The sequence below is a fragment of the Amia ocellicauda genome, chromosome 5, assembly GCF_036373705.1.
Source record: "Amia ocellicauda isolate fAmiCal2 chromosome 5, fAmiCal2.hap1, whole genome shotgun sequence".
In the NCBI taxonomy this organism is placed as follows: Eukaryota; Metazoa; Chordata; class Actinopteri; order Amiiformes; family Amiidae; genus Amia; species Amia ocellicauda.
In genome coordinates, this window is record NC_089854.1 from 22470471 (window position 1) to 22483574 (window position 13104).

Sequence of the window (13104 nt, forward strand, 5' to 3'; positions counted from 1 at the left end):
TGTGTGTTCTCTTTTTCTCGCTACATGTTGGTTTTATTTCTTTGTCCGCTGCGTCCAACTTAAAATGCCATCTTTGAAAGTTTTTGCTGTCAAAGTTAAAGGTTATTCATCAGAAATGTCTAAATTAAAAAAAAAAAACATACAAGAATGAGTCTCTGCTGATGGCAGGTGCCTGGATACCTATTGTGCTTCCCCTTGGCTGAGCAGGTTTAAAGCAAATCTGTGACCTTTAATGTCTTTCTCCCCATTTTGTAAGTGACAAGATTGAGCTCTTTCGAAATGTAACAGATTGACATCCTTTGATTCGGCCTCCCTCTCCCTTCAAAGATTCACCTAATATCTGCCATCTGATATTTTCCCCAACCGCCCGCTGACCGATGGGGCCGGGGCGATTGTGTGTAATCCGGCGTGTTTTCCCATCAGCCTGTGCAGTGAGGTGCCGGCTAATGTAATGGCTGTGTCTGACATGCAGACGGACACACAACCCCATCGCCGCTCTCTGTGACATGCATGAATTATACTCCGCAGAGCTGGCCTCGTCTCAAGTCTAACCCTGCTCTAAGAAGAGGCAGGCCCCACAGTGTCGCTGCACAATTTCATATGTATAAACAAGGGCCAAGCCAGGATCGATCTGGGATGTGTATGAGAAGAACAAAGGGTTCTGCAGCCATGCATTGGTCCTGGCGTAGTGCTGCAGTTTGGCACATTCCCTTTGCTGGCCCTTTGTTAACATAAAAATATGATTTTAGACTATATTGGGAGCTTTCCTTGACGTCTCCCATGTTGAGATCTGCATTGGGAGAAATGTACAGCTTTGTAACCTTATGTCTTCTGCACCAGAATGTGTTTCAGCCTGTGAGTGTTACTATGTGAAGGTGCATGTGTCGGAGCAGAGAAAGAAGATATTAGTTCAGAATATAATATGTGCATCAGCTGCAGTTACAAAGAGACTGTAACTGTGCAACTTTATTTTTAATTATTGCAGAAAGATCTGAATGTAGATTTCAAATTTTAAAATCCACAGAGGAAGGGAACAAGTTTCATTTATGAATTCCTAACTTTTTTATACAGAAAATAATATAATTGAATGTTTTTGTTTTTCCTTTCTTTCCAGAAATCATTGATGACCTGACGCACTTGGTGGACAAAACGGACAACAGGATTCGCAACGAAACGAAGAGGGTTAAACTTGTGGAGACAAAGGCTGCCTCCTGTGGTACGCTGTCCTCCTTTCCCTCGTCTCTCACAGTTAATGACATTCTCTGTGCCTTTGATCTGTTCTGAATTAATAACCTGCTTTCCTATAAGCCCGTCAAGAGGCCTGAGAAATATTGTGTGCCGAACAGGATACGATGAAGCGAGCCAGATCTGTCCGTCCATAGCGCTAAAACCAGACTCAAGTTAGAATCAAGTTCATGTTCACAATTGGCATAAAGCAGCTTGTGGTATATCCAAAGCAAAGACCGTATTAAGAAGTTCTTCATGTTTTCACATGGCCAATCAACTGAGAATACAGCAGTAGGAAGTTATTGCTTGGTCTTCCACTCGGATTATTCTGTGCCGCTTCCAAAATGTCTTCTGTCTTCAAACAGGCAGTCAGTTTGTTTTCAAGACAAAATCTCATCGTTCCTTGTGTAGTGACTGTACCATACCTACCACAAGACTACTAGTGAAAAGGCAGCCTGTTGCCTCATGATGACAGGTGGCACACATTGAGTTTGTCCCTTGTGTACAGTAGGTTAGCCAGGTACCAGGGATCAGATCACAGCTCCGCACACAGGAAGCAAACTCACGACCAGTCACTCAGCTTCTGTTCTTCCAATTGGCCCACAAGGTGGCATTGCTGCCCCAGAGCTTTTATTTATTTATTTCAATATCCATCCTAATTGGAACCCACAATGGGAAATGTGAAATGTGAATTACGCTCCACACAAAACGTTTAAAACGCAGTGGCCCTGGGAATAGATTAATAAGGTGTGTTCCCGGTCAGTTTCTCTTGACAGTACTGGGATGTGTGCAAAAGTCAGGCAGGGGTCTGCATTGTAATGGGGGTCTGCAGTTACTGTGTCTTGTTGATCCTTTACGTGCTGCCGGTGAAAATACCTGTCGAATCGGGTGGACAACCACTAATAGTCATTTGTTATTGATGGCATTAAATCTTCCTGCTTCACAGTCTTCATGGAAAATCATACGTCACATTTTATTTCTGGAACGCTGGTTTACTTGGTTTTCTCTTCTTTGGGGGCACCTGTTTTGGCATCTCGTATCGTGCAACCTAAACAGGGATCAGAAGTAAATAAATCCAGCGGGGACAGACAATGGATGTTTTTTCTGTAGGGGAAAACATACATTAAACATACATCTTTTGAAGCCACATTAAGTATACAAAGACATGGGAATTTGATTTGCATATGCGGCTGTTCAAATAGCTGGTCTGGTGCCGGTTTTCACCTTGTGGATGTGGGGAGACCGAGAGAGGGCTTAATGACCAAACCTCGGGTTCACCCGGCTTCCCAGGGCCAGAGAGTTCTGCCAGGGTCATCCGTCATCCCTCGGCGAAGGCAATTACAGCTATAGTTAGAACTGGGAAGCTTGTTAGCCATCCAGGAATACTGGCGCTGCATTGCCAAGCACATTTTAGCAATGTAATTACAGCAACAACAGAAAAATGAAAAATAAATCTCAAGGGCTGGCATAGTGTCTGCAAAAATATGTTTGATGCCATTTGTCCTGGAAAACGACCTTTTGCCCGAGAATATAAATGCCAGGCGGGTGTTTGAACTCAGGGGCCGAAACATGATTCCTGTCCTCTGTGGAGCTGCTCCGGTGAAATGGGATGGAGTTTGATCTTTTACTGGAATCTAGGTGCTGTCCTATGAGAGCTTACGGGAGATGTTTCTCAAGTTATGGAAAATGTGCACTAGATATCAGTTGTGCATGGTGCCAGGTTTTTAAGGTGCTGCCTAAATCATGTTGTCGTGCTCTTTTGAAAAAGGCTTTTTCAAGTCTGTCGGCAGGCCTCCTCACATTACAGTAAACAGCAATTCACTTCCACTTTTCATAAAGGGATGTTTTATGTTCTCTGAGAATACCCGTACCTCTGCACAGCTCAGATGGGTTTTTGTTATGTCTGTCTGACTTAATATTGATTAAAACCTCGATTAAAGTACTTTGGATGCCACAATCAAAGAACTCTGACAAACAATAATGTATATAATGTAGGTATTACAGTGCCGGCTGAAGAGATCGCAGTTCAGTGATATTTGTCTTACTCAATTGAGCCTGAGGAACACTGCACTGTGATTTAAATGCCACTTCAGCCGAGGAAAACTTTTCTGTGAGACCTATATTTTCGTTAGTCAATTAAGCTCTCCATATATCTGCCGGCGCTGCAGTCCTGCACTTGTGGAGGCTAGGGTGAAACGAGCCTCCTTTAAAAACACTGGGCCTCTTAATCTCTTAACTCTTGTTTTAAAGTACTGTTTTTTGACTCCATAGCAGCTTTATGGGAAAAGGCACAAGAAAAATGATGGGGACAGGGCCCTGAATGTGGGAGAGAAGGCTGCAAGGCCCCGGGTTTATTTGCCCAGTAAACCCACAGCAGTATTGCCTGGGAAATGCCCGCATTGTTTGGCCGGGGGACCCTGGTAACAGGGGATCGGGGCTCAAGCAGTCAGGTCTGAAGGAACAACAAGATGAAGGTCAGCTAATATAACAGTTAATTCCATTTCCTCGTCCCCATGACAGCCATGGACGGTTTATTTGAAGATCCCAGACCTAGAGTCACTGCACACATTGTTAGTCCCATGAGTATTTTTCGCCTGTGCCAACACTTAAGGATATTAATGTATTCTTTCGGTGGGGGGGGGGCAGCGTGAATGGAAAATTCCCCTTTCTTCTTTGCTCCCTCCCTACCCCTGCTTTTTTTCCCTTTTACTGTTTTTCCTTCCTTCTGTTTTTCCCCCAAGCTCATTTGACACTTCTTTGTCTGCCCTCAAAAAAACAAAATCGTGCATACCAGAAATTAGTCTTATGTTTTTGGTACATTCAAATTCCTCCACTGAGTAACGGTTTGATTATTATTATACATTTCTTTTTTAAGACATTGGTGTCTGTTGCATTAGCTAAGCCCAAAGGTGAGCCGTCATATCGTAAGGCATCTTTGAAAATTGCATTAATTCCCCAAAACACATCCATAGCTTCATCAAATATTGGCATTATCTGAGCATACGCCACTGCTATGAGAAGGGAAAGTCATCGATGGTGAAGCACTGTGTTTTTTGTTGTTTTTAAACTTAATTTTATAACAGATTTGATTCTACCTCGGATTTCAGATCACAGATTGCTGTCTGTGTCTGTACGTTATTGTTGAGAGCAAGTTAAGTATGTTGGTTTAGTCAGAAGTCTTTATTAATCCTTAATACACACACTGTACACAGGCTGTTGCAGCATGTGGCCTTAAGGGATGTCTATCCTGGTATAAGGTACAACTTTATCTGCTAGCATGCAAGATGAGAATGATGTGAAAAAGGTTGCAATTTTTTTCTATAATTTATTTACGAAGGAGAAGTCTCGCCACTGTTGAGCAATTTCCATAGTCACTTAAATTGTTCCTGGAGTTGTGTGATGTAAAATTCAAAGCACTAATGTATAGAATCATCTTCCAGTGATAATTAATTAGGTCATAGGCCGGAAGGGGGGGGTGCAGGGTTATGGAATGTGAAAGAAACCAAACACAAGCAAACACTTTTACACCTCTCAGTCCTCTGACAGGGATTTGCGCCCACACTTAGATAAATTAATAATATGCTCTTTAATCCTGTATGGAAATGTTAATGAGATGAAAACAGCCAAAATAGCCCTCTCTGGGCTTTGGGGGAGCACTGGGGGGATGAATCTCAAAGTCTCTAGTGGGGTTTCTCCAAGACGCACAAGAAGAGCCATTGTTGTCCTGTTTAATAAGCCAGGAATACAGCCTTTAAAGCACAAGAGCACTGAGAAAGAAAGAGAAAAGGAAAGAGAGAGAGGTGGGAGTGGGAGGGGGGTAAATGCTGAAGGGTCTGTGTCGAACTTGGTGGGTATTATACATTAAGGTTTAGTGAAGGGGAGGGTGGGGGGGGGCTGTATCTTGGACAGGGTCCTACCAGCGGAGAAGCTGTGGGCTCTAGCGCTGAAGGTGTAAGCAGGGTCCTTGTGAGGGCCTTCCTTCAGTTTTGACTTAATTAAGGAACTTCAGCCTTTGTTTCTGGAAGTCCCATTACGTGCCGAACTCCAGCCCCTGTGTGAATTGGGGTGTGGGGGGGGTGGGAGTTCGGTGGCTGGGGCTGGGGCTGGGGCTGGAAAGTGTATACACGCAGACTGCCATTGTGTTGTGTTGCCAAACTGAAGACAGGAACAAGGGCAGCCTGGGACTTGCCAGGGGTCATCTTCTGTGAAGAGAAAGGGCCCATATCTCCGGGCTACAGGCACCGCTAGTTTGCAAACATTGTGTGTGAGCGGAGAGGTAGCGTGACTGTGTAGAAACGGAAGGGGGGCTGTGCAATACCACTTTAAAGATGTCGCACAATCGATTCGCAACGTGTCGAAGGGAAGGACAGTTCCATTCAGCCCAGTCTGTGTGCTGCTATAAAACTGTATATCGCGCAGTATAGCTCAATGCACCGCACCGATTTCCATGTCCTGCTGTTTTGCTCCAACTCTTCTCTACTCTGTGTTTACGCTGCCTTTCGTCAGTCATAACATTGTCCTTTCTTCTCTACAAACCTCTCACCCGAGCATTGAGATATCGCTGTCATTTCAGATGCTTTTCGGGTGTTTTCAAAGCCTGTTCCTCAGTGTCCTAATCTGGTCATCTGAATCGCCCCTGGGGTTAAACGAGGCCTCCACCTAGAAAATATGGGGCAAGAGGTGCTTATGTCCTGAGGGAGACATTACATAACTATAGCTGGTTGGTCATTCGTATCCTAAGAGTAGAAGCTCGTTGTAAAGGGTTTCTAGTGATAATATAGACGTGTTTCAACACACAAAACGCTAATTCACGACCGTGGGGACTGCCTGACAATTAAATAAATAAATACATACATACATACATACAATGATTTAATAAAGCAATAAGCCTTAGAAACTGATTAAATTAGCAGCTTTCTGAAGAAGGAGCTGATGGCAGAATAATAGAGCTCCGTTGAATAATAAAAACAACATAGCAGGAGCATAATTGTCATGTATTAATGGACTTCATAGTCCTGTTGAAAAATAGCTTCTAAAAACAGAGTAATAAGCTGTCTGTGGTGGATCTACCATGAAGTTTCAAAATGTTTGCTGTTCAATTTGTTTTAAATTTAAATAGTTTTATAAGCCATCTGCTGGGTATAATTCTTTCCTGCGTATGTTTGAACCTTTGTGCTCTTTCTGCTCGAACACAAACAAGATCTGCATCTGCTGACAGAAAGTCAGCCTGAAACGTCGCCTTAATTCCAGCATTGTGGTGATGCTGGTTTTCAGGGGGGTATGGGGAGGAGAAGGGGGGGTTGGCATGGGGGACAAAAAAAAGGCTCGATTGCTTATAGTTTACAGTGAAAGAAGAGCTTTGAACTTGGAGACAAAAACAGGCTTAGATTAACCTTTTTTAATAGCCTTTAAGCTCGCCCTGACCAAAATTAAAAGTTGAGGCAGTCTTTAAAAAGTTAAATGAAGTCTCTTTCACAGAGTCATTTCCCCAGCTTCAGAGAGGGGGGATTTCTGATACCAGATTAGCCCCGTGGCGCGAAATCAATGAGCACCAAAGGGGCCGGGATTTGTGGCGTGAGTTTCCCATGGTTCAATCATCTCATAAGGCCGCTCAATGCAGCTCCTCTCGCCCAATAATCTACTTATCCCTCCATTTGCCACTCCTGCGGCGAGGAATCTCACAGGTTGTTTGCATCTCAAGTAGGCCCCGAATTGTTTGGGCTTTTCAAGGGGGATGCTTGCGAGTTAATTGTGGCGGCCCGGGAGTAATGATTCCCATGTTCGCAGGCAGGTTAAATGAGGGAAATGGAAGCCTCTGAAAACCCCCCGTCTTTATTCTCTGAGGGTCTTTATGGCCGTCTTGCTCTCGTCCCTCTTTTCTCTCTTTAAAAGCCTTCAGAAGAGCTTCCACCTCAAGTGTTTCAGAAGAGACGACGGCGGCTCACAGCAGCAAAATATTTCGGATTGATTTGTTACCAAAAAAAAAAGATTTTGCAGTTATTTCCTGCGGGTATTTTGTTTGAGGGCTAAGATGAGAGGCGCCCCTGGGGAAACCGCGTTGCCCGGAAAATGACAAGAGGCTTACAGGTTGTTACTCTGCTTGTTTTGCCCCGCCGGTCATGTTGGGAAAATATCTCCTTCAATTCCGCAAAATCCTCTTCTCCCCGTAACCTGTGAAATCCATTTATCCAGGACTTCAAATTCTTTATAATAAAAGTACTGTGTTGGTAGGTCACTCATGTTGTCTTGAATCACACCTAACGAGGAATTAGCATTTTTGTCCTTGCACACAGGTGGCACCTTGTCTGTTCATCTACATTTTTCAAAGGAAGGAATTTATGAGGAGGTAGGCGTTCAGAAAGGGTCCCCAATCTGCAGCTTACATCTTCAGATTGGAGTAATGCTGCCATTGTGGTCGAATCGGTTTGCAAATGGCTATTGTGGCAGCCATAACAGGATTACAATTAGTAAAATGACAGCTGATCATGTTAACATAAAACTTGACCTTTTCCTTAAAGGCCACAAGGGTCTTTTGTGGAGCCAGAGGACAATGAAAGGGTGGGGGGGTCACGTTTTGCTGCCTTTTTTCCCTCTCTTTTCTCTTTCCCTTCTCTCCATCAAATCTGACTTGAAGCACTAAAGCGCCCGGCGACTGAATGGCCCGTTTGCGGCCCGCCTGCCCCCTCAAGCTCTGGGTGGTCACTTTGACTTTGAGGCAGACTGGGGAGGCAGTGCTGCCCCTGAATGCCGAGAGCCCTAATCTACTTGGCCCGCGAACGTGACTATTGTCAGATGGCAACACAAGCCAGGTCAGAAGTAGCTTATTTAGTTACTTAGGAGGATGATGACAGTTCTACGAAATCCAAAGCCGGAGGCGGGAAGAGGGGTGTTTAATCCTGTCCAGGGCCGTGGATTTCAACACGAAAATGAAAACCTCGAATTTGGTGCCTCCACAGTGAGAGTGGCCCTTACTAATATAATGGGCACAAAGAGTGATTGCTCCAGAGGATTAATACCTCCCGTGTTACCTCAGAAGGGTCGGCTGCTGTTTTAATTTATATGTCCAAGTAAAACCACAAGGAAACTCTGATTATATTTTTTATGGTTTTAAAATGCAAGTCATGTTTTTCCACTGAGAGACCGGGAAGACATTATAAAGTGTGTGAAGATGATGCTAGGGTCAATATATGTGCTGCACATGGAATTTGCCTGTGGCTTTTATTGCACAAGGACGTAGTAATGTGACTTCAGCCCCGTTCTTGTTTGTCTCATTAGCATCATGCTTAAAAAATGTTCTTTTGGTTGTTTTTTTTAAACCCTTATAGTAGCCGCCTCCTCCTTTCTCAGCCTGGTTGAGAAACCCTGTTTAACGAGGGCAGCATGCCACCCAGGCCTGTGGATTCTTCTGCACCACATCCAAGCCCCGCCAACCCACGTTTCATCAGAACCCAGCAATTAGCAACGTGTGGTACCTTCCTGCCAGGCTCATGGCGGAGAGAGGCTGCGATTTCTTAAAAAGGGACAATGCGTGAAAGCAAATGTATATATAATATTGTAATGTAGTGTAAACCAAGAGTTGAGCAAGCAGAGACCACTCTGTACAATTGAAACTGTCTGACAGCTTTCAGATTTGCAGCGATGCATGAGCTTAAAATCTTCACCAGATTCCTTCCAGACGGAGTAGTGCTGTTTGAATTAGTGCTCACTGAGTTCTCCTGTGCCTGGCGAGGTGAAGGCAAGCATTCGGCAAAAGAAGAGCAAAATCACCAAGTAAGCCACAGACTAGAGTACAAGACATAGAAGAGACTATGCTTTGATGTGTCTCAATCAGACACTGGTCTGTATAAGACTCTAGTCTGTATAAGACTCTGGTATTAGACTCTGGTTTGTATAAGACACTGGTGACAAAGAATCACTGGCATTTCTTACCAACATGCTGAAGGTTTTGTTAAAAATATTTAAACAGATGCCTAAAAAAATGAAAAATCATTCAACAGATATTGGCTTAAAACCATTACAAATCGTATTCGGTTTTGTTCTCTCGTGCTGTTATGTTAGCATTATGTGATTTGTTCTTACAATTGCTAGTTTGAGTAGAAATGTCAAAATAAAATTAGATATAGATTATTTTTTTTATAGGCCCATGTATGCCAGGAATATAAAAGAAAGAAATCTTCATGGCTGGGCCATGAAAAGAGCTGCATCTATACTGGTTTTTGTGTGCCTGCGAAATGAAGTTGTTGTGATGTAGTGTGGATTAGCCTCCATGGTCACTGCAGGCCTGGGATCTTTGGAGAAAGAAATATGGTTGAAACGACAAAGTGAACTACGTATCATATCCCCTTCAAAGTGTATAATATGTGTCAATAAAACCATCAAAGTCCTGCACGTGGAGCATGAAGTCATTGCAGTTGAAATGAAAAGGGGGTTGGGGGAATAGGACTTTGTCTGAAGTTCGATGGGGGGGAAAGCATTACCTTATAATTCCGCCTTCACAGTTAATGGGATCAGTGTGACCTTATGAAAACATTTCCACTATCTGATCCGTCCCGTCGAGTGTGGATCTGGCCAGAGACGTCGACTGAAGGTGACGTGACAAATGGTGCCGTTTCCTGGCAAGAATGTTTCAGGCTGGAAATGCGGGGGCAGAAGAAAACATTAAAATTAAAAATTGAAGTTCTGTATCGACTTGAGGAAAGCTGTTATTTTTAGAGCTTTATGAATTGTGGCAAAATCACAGTACTCTGTTGTGGGTAATTGTGGGCAATGTAAGCAATCTAAAAAGTTGTTTAAATTTAAATACAGATTTCTAGGGTAGCCTACTCCTCGTCCCCTCCCCATTTATCCAGTGTTTGTTTAGATCCAGAGATTGAATGCTTTGGGATTTGGACAAGGGAATCTGCTCCTCATTGTGTGAAATGCATATCTTTATACATGGACATAAGAAACACATGTTCCTAGACTTTTACGCTGAATCTGGGAGAATCAGTTCTTTGAACCCTAATCCCAGCTAGAAGAAACAGCGTGGTTTCTATGTTAGATACTACAGTGTTATGACACCATTTCAAATAACCACTGATATAGCGCAGATACAGACCCAAGACTTACAGTGTGTTTGTGTAGGCAGTTATGGCACACACCGCTCCGCACGAGGCACAATCTGAGCGCACTCTCTGTGACTATCGAGTCGATAGCTGCCTACACTGCAGCCGGTGATCTTTTCTCTCTTGTCGAAGGGGGAGTTGTCAAAACAAGACATATTTATGACAGAGTTCCTGGCTGACTTTGAAATGCCACTTGAATTGTAGCCAGATTTGAAACCCCCTTCGTTTCCCATGGGCTTCCTGGCAGAGAGCGGAGTGGATACTTTACAGTAAATATTGGCATGCCCTAAAACATGCATTTAACACTGGGCTTGACAGATAACAGTGACCACATTGTGTGATCAATGTAGAAGAAATTGTCTTTTTATAGCTTTTTTTGTGTTGCATCTGGACAATAGGGATTTGAACAGTTTCTCCACATTCTTCTGCTACGCTCCAGGGGCAGTGAAAAAGGCTTCTAGGCTCGATGCTGGAGGTCTTGTTTGAGTTGAGCGCTTTATGCCAGTTGATGCTAGGGACATGAGTGTGACTGTCCTGCCTGGCTTTCAACGGTTCGGTTTCCACGTCTGATGTATGCTTAAGATACTGAGCATTAATAAACTAGCAGAATTTACCAGATATTTTAATGTGCACTACTGTCTTCTAGGGTACTAGAATTATCATCAATTTTTGAGAATTAAGCTAAGTTGTTGTTTATTTAAAGCCAGGAAAATTTGAGATTTTGATTGCTCAACTTGGTTATTTTCTTTATTTTATTTTTTATTACTAAAATAGCATTATAGAAATCCCTCATCACCCGTTGAGCCAACAGGAAATTTGAAACAAAGCCGCCCTTCACCAAGGCCTGAATTAACTCCGAGTCCATTAGAACGAGCCATCAGTCATCCAAGGTTTATTGAACTCCACAGCACATTACTCTACTTATATTTTCTGTTACACGCTTTACACTTTGAAATATGTATGTTTTTTTGTAGATTGTTTTTAAGTTTTGTTTTGCTGAACTGCCATTTTTTGCTAAAACTGTTCTGTATATATTCATCAGGCGAAGTATGTCATGTCTTCAGTTGTTCGTGGACAGTTTATGAGTCATTCATGAACACGTGGACTGAGGTCTTGATTTACATTTTTCAAGGTTTTTAATGAGTTCTTTGTGAGTGTACATGTAGCCACAAAAAGTCTCAGACAGGATGGATAATACTTGATGATAAGTGATGAATACAGCAAAATTCTTGTTCCACTGGATCACTAAGCAGAGCTTGGATGAGACAATGCTCCCACGAATACGTCATTTCAGAGGGCCTCCTTCGCCTTATTGGACTGTACCAAGTAGTTAAATCTCACCTCCTCCCCAACCCCTGAGGCTAGTCTCGCCACCCACCCCCCATCGCCCTCCTTCACCAGCAGTGTGAAGACGAGCGAGGAAGCTGCGCGCTGTGAACCGGTCTTCAGTGCCGCTTCGCCCTCGCGTTCCTGTCCCCCTCAGCAGATTGTGCTGACGTTTGTGTTCTCTTTTGAGGTGTTTTTGTGTTTCTCTTTTGTGGAAGGTGCTACAATAGCCGGAACACATTGAGATATTGTGGACAACGGTCTCTTCCAATAAAAGTTGGTCTAATACCCCCAATACCTTTGCTGATATATTCTCTTTTTTGTTTGGTTTGTTTGTTGAGTTAAATTAAACCATTTGAATTCCGGCGGAGTACTGGCACTGTTCAGGGAGCCAGAGAGTGTTGTGTGAAATCCGCAGCGCTGTACACCGGGAGGCGAAACCGCTGTGCGGCATGGGAATTGGATTTGTCTTCCTCCCTTTTGAAAAAGCAATACGTTGTGTAATCCCAGTGACACCACAACACGTCTGGGGTTTCTAACCAGTTATTTACTTAACATTAACCCCCCTTTTAATCCCTTTGTTTTTGTTTTCCTATTCCAGGAATGCTGGTGGTGATTGTGCTGCTACTAATTGCCATTGTGGTTGTCGCTGTGTGGCCAACTAGCTAATGAGAGTCGCCGGGAAGATTTACACAGAGTCCCGTTTGATTGCTGGCTGTGGAGCGAAGACGCCGGGAGGGGGGTGGGGGTGCACTTCTATTCTTTGCTCCGTACTTCTTTTTTTTTTCCCCTTTCGATTCATATGTGAAAACGAAGGAAGTGGCAGCTGTGCAAACAGCCGATGAAGATGGCGCGAGGCTGCCGGACAGAGCTACTGTCAGGGTGTTTGGGCTTCGGCTCGTCCACATATCTTTGACTTTCTAAGGATCATTTCTGTAAAAAAGTATTCTATTGCAAAGAAAGTTACATCAACCATCCACTAGTGCTGTTTTTCTTTGGGTCTTGTTTTGTATTATTATTATTATTATTATTATTATTATTATTATTATTATTATTATCCTGCTAGTTATGGTTGATCTAACAGGTTGTTAATACCACTCATATAGCAATATCAGAAAATATTTACACTACTGTTGTCATATACTATTATCTGTTGCAAATGGAATTTTATGATGTTTATAGAATAATTTAAGCCAAGAATGATGATGATACTGGGTTACTAACTAACTGTTTTACTTTACTGTGAATCGAAGCAGTTCCATGCGTGTAATTTCTAATAAATTACTTTAACGGTAACACAATCTTGGCGTCTGTAATCCGTTTGTCTTTTTCCCAGACTCAGTTTGTGTCAGATGTAAATGGCTGCATTCTGACTTTTTATTTTCCTGCAAGATGATAAATTGATCTCATTTCTGAGGTACTGTGTCTCTCTCTGAAAAATCCTGGC

The 13104-nt window shown here is 43.1% G+C and overlaps 1 protein-coding gene across 1 annotated transcript in view; it reads left to right on the forward strand.

The window, feature by feature from the left end:
- stx8 (syntaxin 8) overlaps positions 1-12958 on the forward strand; it is a 46576-nt gene extending 33618 nt beyond the window's left edge. Inside the window, exons 7-8 of the mRNA XM_066704349.1 lie at positions 1115-1216; positions 12259-12958. Of these exons, the coding sequence (XP_066560446.1) occupies positions 1115-1216; positions 12259-12326 (170 nt within the window). The 3' untranslated portion in view covers positions 12327-12958. The remainder of the gene's footprint in view (positions 1-1114; positions 1217-12258) is intronic.
- The last annotated feature ends 146 nt before the right edge of the window (positions 12959-13104 follow it).